The sequence below is a fragment of the Mesoplodon bidens genome (genome assembly GCF_964165515.1).
Source record: "Mesoplodon bidens genome assembly, chromosome: 4".
NCBI lineage: Eukaryota > Metazoa > Chordata > Mammalia > Artiodactyla > Ziphiidae > Mesoplodon > Mesoplodon bidens.
The window spans coordinates 129,877,042-129,894,844 of NC_138160.1; the positions used below are offsets into that span (position 1 = coordinate 129,877,042).

The 17,803-nt window shown below is 43.9% G+C and overlaps 1 protein-coding gene across 4 annotated transcripts in view; it reads left to right on the top strand.

Annotated features, from left to right (window-relative positions):
• The first annotated feature begins 143 nt into the window (after positions 1-143).
• SLC36A1 (solute carrier family 36 member 1) overlaps positions 144-17,803 on the top strand; it is a 96,029-nt gene continuing 78,369 nt past the window's right edge. For 2 of the 4 annotated variants that reach the window (XM_081231638.1, XM_081231635.1), the window contains exons 1-4: positions 144-249; positions 11,070-11,217; positions 16,501-16,591; positions 17,459-17,547. In XM_081231638.1, coding sequence (XP_081087764.1) covers positions 11,075-11,217; positions 16,501-16,591; positions 17,459-17,547 — 323 coding nt within the window. In that variant the 5' untranslated portion in view covers positions 144-249; positions 11,070-11,074. The other 2 variants (XM_081231636.1, XM_081231637.1) reach the window with 2 other exon arrangements.

Genomic DNA, 17,803 nt, shown 5'->3' on the forward strand with positions numbered 1-17,803 from the left:
CAGAGGCAGCTCCCGTCGCCAGGTGGTGCTGCGAAGTCGAGCCCCCGAGCCTCGCGATAGGGGAGGAGCAGCGGCGCGCGGGAGCATGTGACCCGGGCCTCGGGTTTGGGAGCCTGGATCACGTGATGGCGCCCGGAAGCGGCTGCCAGGGCAGCGGAGGGTGGGGATGGCTAGGGCTCCGAGCTGAGGCAGGGAGTGGTGGGCTGCTGCCCTGAAGCTGGAGCCAGAGCCGGAGTCGGAACCCGAGCGGTGAGTCCGCGCGCTGATGGCCTGGGGCTGGCGGCGGGTCGTCGCCTTCTGCTGTACCCACGTCTCCTTCCTCCGGGCTCAGCGGATGCTCCGGGTCAGGCACCGACCGGCTTAGACTGCGGGTCCGATTCTCCTCGGTTTCCCGGTCGCAGCTGCGGTGCGATGCGGGCACTCCTCCTGGATGAGGGGAGGTGGAGAATCCCTAGTCCTTCGCGCTGCCTCCCTTGACCTCCCCGACCTGTTTGACAGGTGTAGAAGCTGAGGTCCCGAGACGGGAAGAATCACCGAAATGACCAGCTAGGGCTTCTGTTGCGCTTTCTAAAGGGGTCCGGACATCGCGGGCAGGTGACCCGCCAGCTGCGGGAACCCTGCTTGGGACTTGATAATAGCGGGTCTTTGGGTCATAGAATACCGAAACTACCAGGATTCTGCGAAATTATCTTTGGCAACCCCTTTCTAGAGCTGTGGGGAAATCGAGGTCCAAGAAGCGGTAGGGATTGCCTAAGGTCATCCAGTGAGTTAGTCGCAACCCTGCGACTAGAATCCAAGCCTCCCTGAGCTCCAGTGGCTCTTTGCTTTTCACCACACTGCCTCCTGCAGAAAACTTGACAGGTGAAAAAGCACGCTTTTCCTGTCCTCTTTTCTTTCATTCCTCTCTCTTTTTTAGCTCTGCATTCTCCATCGCCGCCGGGATCGGCTTGGCTCTGGGTGTGGTTCCCTGATTCAGTGTTCACCGATTTTTCTGCAGACTCATCATTCTGTAGGTTTTGTTTCTAACCGTTCTGCAATTTTGTGTAAGTCATACCAAAATATGAAATAAGAAGCAGAGTATACTCCTGGGAGGGTAGGTGGCTCCCAGCTGAGGTGGTGAAGAGCCCTAATATTAACTTGAAGAATGTCAAGACCTTTGCTTTATTTTTAATATAGCTTGTTAGATTTGGGGAATGCTGGTCATTCGGATGGATGTTTTGCAGTTATTTGAGGCTTGCCGAAAGAAGATAGCAGCGTGGTGTAATGGAAAGAACTGAGACTGGGGAATCAGGAGATTTTGTTCTAGTTCTGACACTTGCTTTGCAACCTTGGGTGACTCCCATCCTTGCTTGGGTTTAGGTTTCCCAGTCTGAACAGTGATGGGGTGGAATCCCTAAGGTCTCCTGCTGTGACATTCTCTGCATCTCAGTCTGTTTGTTTCCTATTCAGAGAGATTTTTTCTTCTGTATATTAGCATTTCCCTTGCAAAAAGGTTTAATTCAGTTGTCCAGGAAGCAGTTTCTCTACTTATTTCTAGGTTACCATGAAATCCACCTCCTCTTTCTACCTATCTCTGTATTATATCTAAGCTAAATGCTGATAGCTGAAAATGGTTTTGACTTTTATTATTTTAAATATGATCAAGGCCCTCTTTGATTCTTGTTGAGAGGCTAGTCTACAGTAATGTGATTGTATGTTTAGAGTGTGTTTTTTTAAAAGATGTTCTTGAAGTCAAGAGGACACAAAAGACTTGACCATTCGCTCTGGGTTTGAGACTGTTTGGGGTGGAGGCCTTATGCAACAGAGCGTGCTCTGATGGTCATATTAAGTCTCTCTCCCCTTGTTTTCTGATTGAGCCATTTATAATTGTCTGCTCTTGAGTCCTTGTTTTCCCTTTAAAGCATGTATCTGTTCATTTGGCCTCATCCCTGTGGCAGCTTGAAGTGCTCAGAGCTTTGTCTATTTTAAAGGCAGTGTAAGGAGGCGGATTCCATTTCTTTTGTAATGTTCCAGAGACCACAACTGGGACCGGTGGATGGAAGTGCCATAAAGGAAGTGGTTTTTGGGTGAGCATAAGAACTTTAAAAGAATTAGCGCTCTAGCATGTTGCAACACAGAGCATGGCAGTCCCTGTCGCTGGAGGTCATTGTCACTGGGCAATTACTTTTGGGAATGTTGTAGATTAGGTCATTGTGTTGGGTAGAGAGTCAGACTAGATAAAATTTTCAGTTTTCTTCTAACTCAGAAGTTCTTTGAAATTCTAGGACTGGACTTGTTAGCATGTGGGATGTGAGGTAAGGTAGGTGGAACCGAGGTCCACTTTTGTGAATGCTTTATTTTTCCACTTTGCTCAGATAACAATTCTCATGTTAAATATTCCACTTTTTCTTTCTTTTTATCCCTCCTCTCTTCCCCAGTGAGTGTCTCAGTTCTTTAAGTTCTTGATACCTCTTCCAGGGTCAGATGCTGAAGAGTCACTGCTGTTAATGGTATATTCCTTCTTTCCATCCTGACCTGAAGTGAGATCCTAGAGCTGGGCCGAGTGAGTGGACTTTGGTTTCTACTTTTGCTGACTGGTCCTCATACTTTCTTCCAGAGGTGTGTGACTACCCACTGAGTCCTAGGCTAACCTTCTCTTTTTCCCATAGAGGAAGCTCACATTGTCTTAACCCAGATCTTGGCAGAATCTTGTACCTCCTTCCTTTGGCCGGGCCTTACTGGGTCTGAGCACACAAAGCTAGTCTCTATTTAATGAGTGTGGGGTCCAGTGGGTAGGATATTCTGCATATGCCAAAAGAGAAACCTCCTGATGCTGTACTTGGTGCTGTCTCTTCTTTTTCCTTCCATACATTTCTCTTGGAATCCTTGACACCCAGGGCCAGTTCTCAATGACCCTCCCTAGTAGGAAAGACTCCTCTGTGCGTCCCTTTTCCGTGAAGTTCAGGAATCTGTCTACATGGGTTACTGGGATGCTCTTGGCACATAGATCACTGTTTCCGAGATGGAGACCTGGCTCAGCTCTCCAGAGTGATGGAATGGAGGAAGCCCTGCAGCGCTTTATTTGTGTAGTGACTTCCTGACTTGAACTTCTGACTTCTGTCCTTGAACTTCTCTCTAGTAATAACACAGTTGCTGCCATTAATGAGGGTCCATTATGTACCAGGTAACATAATTAACATCTTTTCCTTCTACCGTCATAACAATATTGTGATGTAAGCATATGACATTTTTCAGATGAGGAAATTGAGACTAAGGGAGATCAGGGTCACACAACTAGGCTCTGAACTCATGTACTTTTTATTATTCAGGATTCCCCCTGTAGACCTAATCCTGCCCCAGTTTTGTTCCCAGGGAGATTTTAGGGAGAGTAGATGGTGTGTTAGAAAGAACACTGGACTAAGAATCTGATATGCTGTATTCTAATCCCAAACTGTTAACCAGCTGGGGCCTTGGTTTTCTCACCTATAAATGGGAAACTGGAGCTTGGTTACCTGTCAGTCATGCCTGGTCCTAACATTTAGAGATTTTTATAATTGTGGGTAAAAAGTGAGTGTGTTTGCTCTTTCAGCTGCTTCCGTGCAGAGCCTGCTGATGTCAGCAGCTGTTTTGCGGCTGTCCTTGCACCAGACCCTCTCAGGCAGGAGTCTCGAGTTAGGAAATGTACTTTTTTGGTAGATCAGATGGCGTCCTATCTGATGTCCTCTAAAATAAATCTTGTGGATGTCAGAAATTTTCACTTCCCTCCCTGTAGACCACATATAGGAACACAGTCTGTGTCCTTATTCATGTTTTTGGAATTCCAGCAACAGAGAAGAGAACGTATATCTAGAGAATTCGCTGTTTCTCTGGGTTCCAGAGAATATAATTGTTTCAGAACAATAGGTAGCACTTTTAGTCTGCATATATCACCAATCCATGAACTTTGGTAGGAGGGGAGACCTGCGGTATACCTATCATAAGATCGTATATATATGTTTTTTTTCATAGTGCTTTATATAAATCTGCCTATAATCAGGATCATCTAAGAAGCCTGTTAAAATAAAAATGCTCAGACTGAATCAGATTGGGCCCAGAAATCTGTTTTGGTTTTTTTTAGCAGTTTTATTGAGATATAATTCACATAGCATACTATTCATCCATTTAAAGTGTACAATTCAATAGCTTTTCCACTGAACTCACAAAGTTGTGCAACCATCAACACAATCAATTTTAGAACATTTCATCACCCAAAAGAAACTCTGAACCCTTTAGCTGTCACCCCCTAATCCCTCCCAACTCCCTACTGCAAACTCTAGGCAACTACTAATCTACTTTTTGTCTATAGGTTTCCCTATTCTGGACTTTCATATGAATGAAATCATACACTATATGATCCTCTGTGACTGACTTCTTTCCCTTAGAATAATGTCTTCAAGGTTCATCTGTGCTGTAGCATCTATCAGTGTTTCATTTGTTTTTATTGCTGAATAATATTCCATTGAATGAATATTCCACATTTCATTTATCCATTTATCAGGGGTTTTTCCCCCCATTTTTTGGCTACTAGGAATAATGCTGCTATGAACATGGTGTGTGTATGTTTTTCTATGGACATACATTTTCATTTTGGTATGTACCTAGGAGTGGAATCATTGCTGGATCATATGGTAACTATGTTTAGCCTTCTGAGGAACTGCCAGACTGTTTTCCAAAGTGATTGCACCATTTTACATTCCCACCAGCAGTGTAAGAGGGAACCCTCTACATTTGTCTACATCCTTGCGGATACATTTTATTATCTGTCTTTGAGTCTAGCCATCCTGGTGGGTGTGAAGTGGTATCTCATTGTGATATTTGTTTCTCATTTACCTGATGGCTAAGGATATTGAGTATTTTTGCAGATGATTATTGGCTTTTTTCACATCTTTGGTGAAATATTATTCAGATCCTTTGCCCATTTTTTAATTGGGTTTTCATTTTATTATTGAAGTGTAATATATTTGCAGAAAATTTTTCCCATTCTGTGGGTTGTTTTTCACTTTCTTGGTGGTATCCTTTGAGGCATATACATTTTAAATTTTGATTAGGTCTAATTTACCTATTTTTTCTTGTGCTTCTGCTGTCGTATATAAGAAACTCTGGTTAATCCATGGTCACAAAAGTTTATACCTATGTTTTCTAATAAGAGTTTTTATAGTTTTAGCCCCTACATGTTGCTCTTTCACCTATTTTGAGTTAATTTTTATATATGGTGTGAGGTAGAGTTACAACTTCATTCTTTTGCACGTGGATATCCAGTTGTCCCAGTGTCAATTGTTGAAAAGACTAATTTTTCCTCCATTGAATTGTCTTGGCACCTTTGTCAAAAATCAATTGACCGTAGGTATGAGAGTTTATTTCTGGACTCTAAATTCTATTCTATTGATCTGTCTGTCTGTCCTTATGCCAATACTGTATTGTCTTGGGGTCACTGTAGCTTTGTGTAGCAATTGGGAAGTCCTCCAACTTTGTTCTTTTTCTCCAAAGTTGTTTTGGCTAATTTGGGCCTCTTGAATTTCCATATGAATTTTAGAATTGACTTGTTAATTTCTGCAGAAAGGCAGTTGGGATTTTGATAGGATTCAATTGAATCTGTGGATCAATTTAGGGAATATTGCCATCTTAACAGTATTAAATCTTCTAATTCATGAATATTAGGATGTTTTTCATTTATTTAGGTCTTCTTTAATTTCTTTCAATGATGTTTTATAGTTTTCATGTACAAGTCTTACACCTACTTGGCTAAATTTCTTCCTAAATATTTGATTCTTTTTGATGCTATTGTAAATAGAACTGTTTTCTCAATTTTGTTTTCAAATTGTTCACTGAAAGTACAAAGAAATACAACTGATTTTTGTATATTGATCTTATATCCTGCAACTTTGCTGAACTTATTAGTTCTAATGGTTTTTAGAGGATAATTTTTTATGTATTTACAAGTCACCCTTAGAAGTATTGTTTAAATTTTAGTAATGAAGCTAACACTTTAGTACTGCCTCTCCCTCCCTCCTCTCTTTTCCTCTCCCCGACCTTCCCGTGTGCCCTGAAAGAGACCTACAAACTCGTACAGATGGATTCTCCTTCCGTTATTGGAATTTATCTTGTTTATTGTACTGAATTTGGAATAGAATTTAATCACTAAGTCTTAAATAGCTATCTTGAGAACATTTTAGTATTTTCAAAAGTAAGTTCAAAAATGAGTTTAGTATTTCCAAAAGTATGAGTCTGATAGGTGGGGGAAAGATGCTCTTACAGTTTTTATTATCAGTGGTCTTTGTTGGAAATTAAAAAACGTAAAATAAAATAAATACAAGGAGCCACCCATTCATCAGAAATAGCAAAAATAAAAATGATAAAATCCAGGAATTCCCCAGCAGTCCAGTGGTTAAGACTCAGTGCTTTCACTGCTGGGGCCCAGGTTCAATCCGTGGTCGGGGAACTAAGATCCCACAACCTGCGTGCACAGCATGCCCCCCCCTCAAAAAAAAAAGATAAAATCCAAAGTTGGCAGGGTTATGAAAAGATAGGCATGTCCATATATTGCTAGTGACACTGCATGTTAGTTCAGTCATTTGTATGGTGAGAACCATAGAAAAGCCTATTCATCTAGCTCTACTCCAAGGATATGACTTGAAAATTAAAAACTATTTGTAGGAATCTTTTTAGCTATGATGTAAGATAGTCCAAAAAAAAAAAGCTCAAAAGCCAACAGTTGGGAGCTAGTGAAGCAAATTATTTTATTAATATAATGATGGACCATTATATTACTATATTACAACTAAAGATCATCAGTGTGTGTACTGTGTAGATTCAAGGAAGAGTAGATATAAAATAAGTGGGAAAAAACCTTAAAATAATGAGAATATCGATTAATTAAAAATAGTTTATATAAGGAAAAATAAGGAAATTTATCAGGGTTATAAAAATAGTTGGTATTTCAATGCAATTTTGGTTGAATATACACTTGAAAAAAACAATATATACATATATATGTTTGCCAGTAAACATGCAGACTTTTCTTATGTAGTACACTTTTTTTTTTTGGCTGTGCCACGTGGCATGTGGGATCTCAGTTTCTTGACCAGGGATCGAACCTGCGCCCTCTACACTGGAAGTGTGGAGTCTTAACCACTGGACTGCCAGGGAAGTCCCTTAGTACACTCTTTTGAGTCTAAATATCTTATGGAGATTTTTACTTTGTGTTGATGGGCCACACATATTCTATAAACTGTTCATTGTCCTCAAGAAGCTGAAGGAAGAGCTGGTCTTGAACTCTTAAATATTACATCCCTCATTTGGACAGTTAACAGGGTCTATAAACTCTCCCACAGGGCAGGAAATGGCAATTATAGCACTAGACGGTAGAAACCAGGTTTCATCACAGAGAGCCCAGGGCAAGGTGGCCATGGAGGCTTGCACTCAGTGGGGACAGCTAGAGAGAAGAGGAGGAGGCCTTGGTTGCCAGAAAGAGCCCTAGAAGGCACTCCAGGGAGTGACTGCACTGACCGTCTACAGTGCTTCAATTCCTGCTTAACAGCTCTGAGAGGGGCTTCTGCTTGGATCTTTCCAGGGATAAGGAACTATCTCCTAGAGTGATCCATTTGGACAACTCTCTTTTCTTAAAATAAATTTATTTATTTATTTTTGGCTGCATTGGGTCTTTGTTGCCGCACATGGGCTTTTCTCTAGTTGCTGTGAGCGGGGGCTACTCTTCGTTGCGGTACGCGGGCTTCTCATTGCGGTGGCTTCTCTTTTTTTTTTTCTTTTTTTCTGTACGTGGGCCTCTTACTGCTGTGGCCTCTCCCGTTGCGGAGCACAGGCTCCGGACGCACAGGCTCAGCGGCCACGGCTCACGGGCCCAGCCGCTCTGCGGCATGTGGGATCTTCCCGGACCGGGGCACGAACCCGTGTCCCCTGCATCGGCAGGCGGACTCTCAACCACTGCGCCACCAGGGAAGCCCCCGGTGGCTTCTCTTGTTGCAGAGCATGGGCTCTAGGCGCACGGGCTTCAGTAGTTGTGGCATGTGAGCTCAGTAGTTGTGGCTCGTGGGCTCTAGAGCGCAGGTTCAGTGGGTGTGGTGCACGGGCTTCGTTGCTCCACGGCATGTGGGATCTTCCCGGACCAGGGCTCAAACCCACGTCTCCTGCATTGGCAGGTGGATTCTTAACCACTGTGCCACCAGGGAAGCCCTGGACAACTCCTTTTGATAGTTGTCTTCCTTATGTCTAGCCAAGGACCTGCCTCCCTTTACTTTCCACCTACTGATCCTGTTTCTGAGTAATCTTTGAGGCCCCACAGAACAAATCTGATCCCTAGGACAGATTTTAAAGACAGTTTTTTTACCTCCCGAGTTGCCAGTTCTCCAGGTTGAAACTTCTCAGGGCTTCCAACTGTTCTTCATTTAGCTGGTTTTCTTCCCCCTCATGACCTTGGTGCTGACCCCTGGCTATACCGCAGTTTATCATTATCCCCTTTATAGTGTGCTGCTGGAACAGAGTACAAGGTATGGCAAAAAAGAACAGTCTGTCATCTCCCTGGGGTTCTCTCTTGTTGTAGTGCAACCAAGAATTGCATTAGTTGAATTGGCATCTATTATGATAATATCATTGATTTCTGTTGAGCTTATCAACAAGTAAAACCCATAAGTAGCATTTTTTTTCCTTTTTCAACATGCACACAGTTGCCAAGCCACATCTTCCACATCCTGCAGTTGTTCATTGGACTTTTGATCTATAAATTTCAGCTTCTTTCTGAGCAGTTTTCTTAGTGATAATCTGCTGTGGGTCACAACATAAAGAGGCCTCTTTACAGTGTTTGAAATAAATTGAGCGTCTGTACCAAGTAAGCAAGAGTGGTTTTTGGTTGATGGGGAGGGATTGGGGAACTTGTCAGTGCCTGTTTTCTGTCCCTCTCCCTCAGTAATATGCAGGGTTCACCTGGAAGGCTCTGTTCCTCAGATGCTTTTGGTATATTGGAAGAGACTAGAAATTAGCTGCTGTTTGCATAAAGAATTGCATTAATTGATTCCTGGAATATTAGAGCAATAGTTTAGTACACCGTACCCCCCACCCCCGCCTTTTTGAGCATGTGGAACTAAGACTCGAGACAAATAAGGAGATTTGCTCCAGGCTACTGAGAAAACTGGTGTTACAGGCAGATTTAGCACCCAGGCCTTCTGACATTCATAGAAATTAATTTAATTGCTTTTGCCTGAATAGCAGCTTTCAACTGTTCATATTGAGATACTAAATAGATTTTTTGTTTCCTGGCCCTCTTATGAATTTCATTGCCCCAGAGCTTAGATGACTTCCTTGAATTCCTCCACCATGTGAGTAAATGATGCAGACTTAGATATCTAGCAAAGTCGGCTCTGGTGGTGAAATGAGGCAGGATCCTCTCTGGGACTTCCAAGCCCTTCACTGGCTTTCTGTCAAGCACTTTCCTCGTGAGATTACATGGGGTCCTTCCTCCATTATAGTTGGTGGGAGAAAATGAGATCACCCTTGGATCACTCAGGTGCTAGGTGGGGTCCGTTTCCAAAGAGTCCCTTGGGACTGGACCTCTGGGAGCACTTGACACAGAGCTGTCTATTCTCTGGCAGGTAGTGATGGGTGTTGGGTGGGACGGCGTGTTGTGATGGCCATCAGAGGTCCTGTCTCTTCACCAGGCATCTGAGATAGCACATCAGACTAAGGATGGGCATCCAGCCACGTGCTGAGGGAGAGCCCCTTATAGGCAGCTGGTTGTGCCAGTCTGCCAAGTGTCAGAAGGATTTTTATTGGTAATTTTTAATGTTCATGGGCCTTTTCTTCCTTCTTGATTGCGGATTCTTGGAGAAAGTTGACTCTCTTTCATTACGATATTCCATCACTGCAACTGGCAGTGTATTCAGTAGGTATTTCCAGATTTAGGCAGGGCGTCAGGATGTATGTTTACGGCTTGGTGCTACCTGGCTGTAGCAGAGCAGGTCCCTTCATCTTTTGGGGGAACGATTCTTCATCTGTGAAATGAGTAGTTTGGAGTGACCTCCGAAGGCTCTTTTAGCAGCCATCTCTAGGATTCTGGGAGCCTACACAGCTCTCAAAATGTATCCTTATAGTGTATTTTAGCTAAGTCCTTGTATTTCTCTTTTCTGGTGTATAATTATTAAAAAACTCCACTCATGGGACACCACCCTCACCATCCTTCCTCAGCACACAATAGGAAGGGTTTCTTCTTTCACCAGCTTTTGAAAAATTGGCAAAAAGGGAGAAGGGTTGAGGCGGGGAGATGTTGCTACAAGGGCCAGTGGTGAGCACCTCTCATGCTCCTGGTCTTCCTTTGTGCTGCTTTCAGCTGCCATTTCTCAGTATGCAGGCTGGTTGCAAGAAAAGAGTCCTAGGATGAGGGAATGAGCATCACTGATGACCTCCAAAGAGTATAGGACATACCAGAAGTCATGGCAGAGAGAAAGAGAAGGTCATCTGTGGCTCTGGGACCTGGTGGTGAGTTTGAGCAGAATTAGATGATCTAGAAGGGATTTCTGGAATGCAGAAGGCTCTTTCTGGACTGAATGCAGAGGAAAAATAGAATACAGCTAGGAATATTTAGGTTCCCATCCTCTGAGAGCTTGCTCTTGGGGAAGATGGATGTAGATACAATGTCAGTATTGTTCAAGGTCCAAGAAATTAGCTCAAAGGAAGGGATCGTTAATCCCAACCTAAGGAATGGGAAAGGCTGCCTAGAAGTGCCTGTCTGCATCTTCCCCCATCCCTCCCAAGCCGTGCCTCACCTTTGCTCTGTCCAGGTGTGCAGGCAAATTTAGAAACTTGTGAGTGTGACACCGACTAGATAGGTTGCGAGGGAGAAGCCAAGAGAGCTCAGCCCGCCCATGTGTACTTTGTACCTTTTTCATTTCTCTTGGTATCAGGCAACCTCACTGTACTTAATCCATAGTGCAGCTGTCACTGAGCTACTGTGGCAATGGCTGCTTCTGCCCCAGAGCCGACTCCAGGCTTGGAGCTAAAGGCCCCAGCCACTGGAGGTCTTAGCACTGCCCCTGTCCCCTCAGTTACCATGTCCACGCAGAGACTTCGGAGCGAGGACTACCGTGACTACAGCTCCACCGACGTGAGCCCAGAGGAGAGTCCGTCCGAAGGCCTGAACAACTTCTCTTCCCCGGGATCCTACGAGCGGTTCGGGGAAAGCAACAGCACAACGTAAGTAGCTGTTCCTGTCTACCCTCCTGGGTGGGGTTCATATTCCTAAATTCTGTATTAGTAACATAATCTCCATTAGAGTTATTTTTGCTCCCCTATTTTATCAATTCCCTACTTTACAGATGAAAGTAAGAGGTAAAGAGATTGAGTGAGTAATGGTGCTGAGATTTGCGCTCCTTGTCTGCCACTCTCTAGTCTGTTTCTTATTCTTTGTTCATTTCACCTGTGTGGTCCCAGAAGGCTGGTGCCGAGTAAGAGCCTGAACATCAGAAAAACTTCTAGAGAGAACATTCTCTTAATTTAGAACCATGAGTTGTCTGTGCTAGAGCCTTAAATGCCTCCAAGTCCAGTTGGAAGCCTCCTTTGCAAAGTCTCCCCCAGACTTCTGTCCCCATCACCAATCAACTGGGATATTTGGCGGAAGAAGTAGGAAGAGGGAGGAATAACTTCTCCTGCCCTTAAAAGATTCAAGGGGTTGCTAAAGGTGATCTGCTTTGCATGCCCTTGGGAGGGCTTAAGTCTTACCCCTGGAAACTGAATTCCAAGTCTCATCTGGGTGAGTTTGGCCCTCTATGGGCCTCAGTTTTCCAAATGTAAGAGAAAATTGAGGACCCCCCCCCACCATGAAGCTATACCGACTCACCGTTCAAATGAAAAGATTCAAAGGAGGGTTTTCTACTCCACTGAGTTGTCTGGCTCAGTTCTGAAAGTCAGCAGAGCCCCGACATTTTCTCTGGAACCCAGCATTCCATCTTTTGCAGCCCTTCTGTTAATTCCTCAAGCTTTGCCATCACCTGCTCTGTGTTCCCTTGTGGGTTAGGTGTGACTTACTGAGGGATCCATTATGTCCTTGACTCACACTGTCCCACTGTGACTGCCCAAGGAGACCATGGAAGCTTCTCTTGGAGTTCATTACTGGTGAAGCTCCGCCTAGCTGCAATCTCTCCTAGTGCAGGGCATTTTCCCTAGTGAACTCAGAACTAGAGGAGATGGCCGGCCCACATTATAAGCCCCTCTCCACCTCTAGCTGGTTTTCTGCTCATAAAGATTCAGTCTCCATAACTTCTTTCTCCTGTGGCATGCTATTGTAGATTCCCCCATTTGCTTGCAGTGTTAGCTGGTGGAAAATATTGCTTAGACCACAACTGGCAGCAGTGAGGACTGTCTTTCCTCTTTTTTCCCTAACCTTACCTACCTAATTGGCTTCCCCCAGGTGGAAGGAGTGTCAGATGCAGCCAATGACATTTGATAGCTTCCCTTCAGAAGTCACTCTTGTTACTGTGAAATACTTCTTCCAAGCTTGTCTCTCTCTAGTTTCCTTTCCAGGTTTTGCTCCTTGTTCTTAGGCATCAGCTTGTCTATGCAGTGCTTGCCCTATGGGGTCTAGATTTTCATTTTTATTTTTTTCTTTACTTTTTTTTGTCATTATTTTTTTTGGCCGCGAGGCTTGCAGGATCTTAGTTCCCCAGCTAGGGACTGAATCCGGGCTCTGGCAGTGAAAGTGCAGAGTCCTAACCACTGGACCGCCAGGGAATATGGAAAAAGTACATGGAACGAAGTACAAGAAGCAAAGTATATGTACTTCGTTCCATGTACAAAAAGCATGTACACACCAGGCTCTTCTAAGGGTTTAGGGCTCAGTAAAAATCCCTAATCAGGGGTGCAAATAGGAACCCCAGATGCTTCCATGATGATGTGTTTGGTGAGGGTATTTCCGAACACTTGAATGTTATCAAGCTGTCGACTGCTTTGATGACAGCCTCATTTTTTACTCTTTTGGGCAAAGTTTTCTTGTTGCCCTATTGAGCTACATTATACTGCTCCTGATCAGGCTTTGATACTTTTTCTCCAGGCTGGCAGGCTGAGAAACCAGTTGACTGAAACTGGTCTTCTGTAGGTTATCTGGAGCAGCCACTTGCAAAGTATGGTCTTCAGACCCTTTAGGGCTCCCAAGACCATTTTAAGAAGCCCACGAAGTCAAAACTGTTTTCATAATAATACTAAGATGTGATTTGTTTTTTCACTGTGTTGACATTTGCACTCATAGTTCAGAAGAAATGATGGGTAAAATTGCTGGCGCCTTAGTGTAAATCAAGGCGGTGGCACCAAATTATGCTTGTCATCGTATTTTTCACTGTCACACATATACATATACAAAGAATAAACTGGTTTCACTTAAGCACGTCCTTGATGAAGCAGTCAAGTTACTAATTTTGTTAAATCTTGACCCTTCAGTACAGGTCTTTTAATATTCTGTGTGACAAAATGGAAGGTACACATGCAATACTTCTACTGAACAACTAACAAACTATAGGTCATTCAGACCTGAGTACTTGGCAGACATTTTCTTGAAAATGACAGTAATGAGACCATCACCTCAAGAAAAACAATCAGTAGTATTTGTTGCCCACAATGAAATTTGAGCTTTCGAGCAAAATCAGAAAAAAAAAAAACTCGTATCCAGCACTGTGACCTTGACAGCTTCCCTCTACTCAAAGACTTTTCTGATGAGATTAGGGATGATATTAATGAATGTGATTTTTTTGATATCGTATAATGAAATGTGCCAGCATTTGGAAGATCCACATAGCTCAGGGAATCAGTATCTTCCCAGATGACCAGAGGGTGATGTTAGAAAATTGTGCGTGGGTAAAAGATCCATCCAAGAGCAAGATCACCAGTGGGTTTTCATGTAATAGAGGGTGAAAAGGTCAGATTCCACATTACAACTAACTTCTAAGAAACTACATGTGTCGAGTTTTGGTGTAGTATCAAAGAAAAATTATCACAATTGTCGGAAGAGGCTATTAAGATACATTCTAACTACATGTCTGTGTGAGAACAGATTTTCTTCAGGTACTTCCACCAAAACAACATATCACAACAGCTTGAATGCAGAAGTAGTTAGTCCAGCTGTCAAACAAGACATTAAAGGATTTGCAAAGAAGTAAAATAGTGTCCTTCTTCTCACATTATACTTTTTGGAAAATAGAGTTACTTTTTGTTAAAAATTGGTTATTAACGTGTAATAGGTTTATTGTTATTTAAAATTAATAAATGTTTTAACATTTCTTGGTGTAATTTATAATATAATATATGTCAGCAGACATAATCCATATAAGCAAAAACTGTTTGGGATCCTCAATAATTTGTAAGTGTATAAAGGGGACCTAAGACCAAACAAGTATAAGAACAGATTTGGAGCGTAAAGAGACGACAGAGATTTGTGAGGCTTATTTCTCCCTCCCACCCCCCGCAGTTAAGACTCTGCAGTCCATGGAGTTGATTTTGTGATAGGTCATATGGGTTTGGGTAATCCCAGCTCATGGCCATTGATTAAAAAGCATGATTTTGGTCAATTGCCTGGAATCCTGCTGTTTCAGAGCTGAAGTATGCTGTTCTGGTCCAGTCCCCTCACTCTACAGATGAGAGAACAGTCCCAGAGAAGGGAAGGGAATTGCCATATGGAGTTAATGGCAGAGCCAGGGCTGGAGGGACCTGATCTCCCATGAAACCCAGCTCAGGCGTTTTGGGGAGGCCTCTGGTAGGCAGGTGGGTTTTTTGTTTGTTTGTTTGTTTGTTTGTTTGTTTTGGGTTTTTTTGGCTGTACGCGGGCCTCTCACTGTTGTGACCTCTCCCGTTGCGGAGCACAGGCTCTGGACGTGCAGGCTCAGCGGACATGGCTCACGGGCCCAGCCGCTCTGCGGCATGTGGGATCTTCCCGGACCAGGGCACGAACCCGTGTCCCCTGCATCGGCGGGCGGACTCTCAACCACTGTGCCACCAGGGAAGCCCGGCAGGTGGTTTTGATACAGTGCTTATCTTTGCCCTTAAGTGGATTAAACATTTGCCAAGATAGAAATTTGCTTAGTCCATCATCCTGCACTTAATCTCCTGGTCACTGGCCACTGATAATGAATGAGTCACCCCTGGACCCTTACAGTCCTTTAGTTTAATCCAGGAGAGCACTTGTCTCTTCTCATTCAGACTTGAAGCAGTTTTCTTCATCTTGCCTGAGAAGCTTGGGAGACAGTAGAAAGGTCAAGAGATTTTCTTCCTGGAGGTACAGGGAGAAAGGTCACCGAAAGTAAAATTCCTTTCCAGAGAGTGTAGATGGGTCTTATTTATTACGGTCTTTACAAGTTAACACATGATTTGCTTTCAGTTTCTACTGAATTGCAGATTTGAAGAAATATGTGAAAGCATCATTTAGGAGGTATTTAGGTTATTTGTGCAGAAGAATTTCCAGATGGTGCCAGGGGCCAAATCCTGATTAAGTCTGTGGTACCATGTTTGATCTTTTCCGTATCCTGCTGGAGTAACAGAGGATGGAAAATGCTAAAGATGAGGCCACTGACGTCAGTCCTTTGAGGAGCTCCCATTCCGTATGGAATGCCCATCCTCACCCAACCTGAGCGGCCACAGAGCTGACGCGCTCCTCTGTGTTGGTGCTCACGCCTGTGTCTGGGCGTGTGTTCCCAGGCTCTTCTTCCCTGTTGGCACACACACAGAGCCCTGCGTAGGGCCCAGCTGGGCTCAGCCCAGGTCTCTGCACGCTACAAACCCTCACCTCCCTGCCCCTCCCTGGGCATTGTTCCTGGGCTCTTCCTAGGACAGGGATCTTTCTACCTTGGGTGGTTGTTAATGTGTCTGCCTTATCTCCTTGGAGACTTTTATTAGTTTCTAGAGACTGAGGTCCGTATCTGGTTCATGCTAATTTCCACCATTGCATTAACACAATGTTTTACACATTATAGATGGTGTTTGTTGAGTGAAAAAATAATGAGGACATTGAGAGACTTTACAGTTGCAGCTTTAGGCAGACAGTCTGTACAACAGATGAGGGAAAACTGTGTCCTCAAGGCAGAAGGATAAATTAGGTGACTGTGTGAAGAGGGCTTCTCCAATCTTAGGCATTTGACTCTTTTTTTTTTAATAAAAAGTACACCAGGGACTGCAGACCCCCACTGTCCCTCTGATCTAATCTCCAAGAGAGGTGGACTTTTCAGATGCTTCAGGGAACAGAGTTTATAGCCCAATGACTAGGAGAGTGGGCTCAGGGGCTAGACAGCCTGGGTTTGAATCTAGGCTCACACTCAAGGTACATGGCCTTGAGCAAGTTGCTCCCTCATGCATAAGGTGAAGTTAATGCCTACCTCATAGGGTTGTTCTGGAAATTGAATGAGATAACTCATGAAGGCACTTAGCACAGTGCTAAGTGCTCGGTAAATGCTAGCTCTCATTATTGTTAACATGCCCTTGTCTGCCTTCTTCCCACTTCAGATGGTTCCAGACCCTGATCCACCTATTAAAATGCAACATTGGCACAGGACTCCTGGGGCTGCCTCTGGCCGTGAAAAATGCAGGCATCTTGGTAAGGGTCTGCGTCGGTGCAAGGAAATATTGTGACAAATTTTAGGAGACAGTGTTTTTTTTTTTTTTTAATTTACTTCATGGAAAACATTTTAAAATGGGAATATTTTCTTTTTCAAATTCAGTTGAGAAAAAGCAAAGTTCAGGTGTTCATTCATCTAAAGATATTTATTGAGGATCTTCTGTGTGCCGGGCACTGTTCTAGACTCTTAGAATATTATCAGTGAATAAAAACAGACAACGATTCCTTCACTCATGGAGCTTACTTTGAGGCAAGGAGGAGGTACTTGAAAAGTTTCTGGCAGTTTCTATCAATAATATTAGCTAATGAGTTAGTAACAGAAGTCTGTCCATTTTCTACACAGTCCTTCCATGCCCTACCCTTAGATGGCCAACTCTGAGAATCTTATTTTTGTCTTTCATGATTCTCCCCCTATAGGCTGCCTGTCCAAAGCCGTTCTGGTTTCTTTTAAAGCTGGAGAAGCTCAGAGACGGGGATTGTCCTCCACTAAGGACGGTCTTGTGGCATTGCTCTAGAGAGAACTCTCCCCCTTCCACCACCCCTTAGCCTGTCTCTTCTTCCCAGACAGTCCCAGGAGCCTTCTATTCTGCTGATTGGCAACAGTCTCGGAATAGCCTTATCTTGTGTCATTCTCCTCCTGGAGATTAATTCTCTAGAAGGCCTGCTGAGGTTCAGATGGTGCCCGTCCTAACTCAGCTCATCTCTGCGAGCACATTTGTCTCTCGAAAGCTCTGCCGGAAGTTCTGTCATTGGAAGGTTCCCTAGTAAGGTTTTGATCATTTGCAAATCCAATTCTAATTCTGTCTGCTTGTCTCTCCCCCTCTTACCCACAACACCTGTCTGCAGATGGGTCCCATCAGCCTGCTGGTGATAGGCCTCGTGGCTGTGCACTGCATGGGTATCCTGGTGAAGTGCGCTCATCACTTCTGCCACAGGTGAGAGCACTTCTCGAGTGACAGATTGTCCTTTGGGGTTCCGTTGCCAACACTGGAAGTGATCACTTAACACAGATCACTCTGGACTCTGTGCCGGCTGAAGGTGGCTGCTAGTCATCACCGCACTGCCTTTCCCTGGCGATTTTTGTGTTCTTTTTTAGCTTGTTGTCATCTGTCACACTTACTTATATCCAGTGGACAGAGACCACATTCTGGTTTTACGTGCTTTGTAATATTTACCCCACTGAAAAGGTTT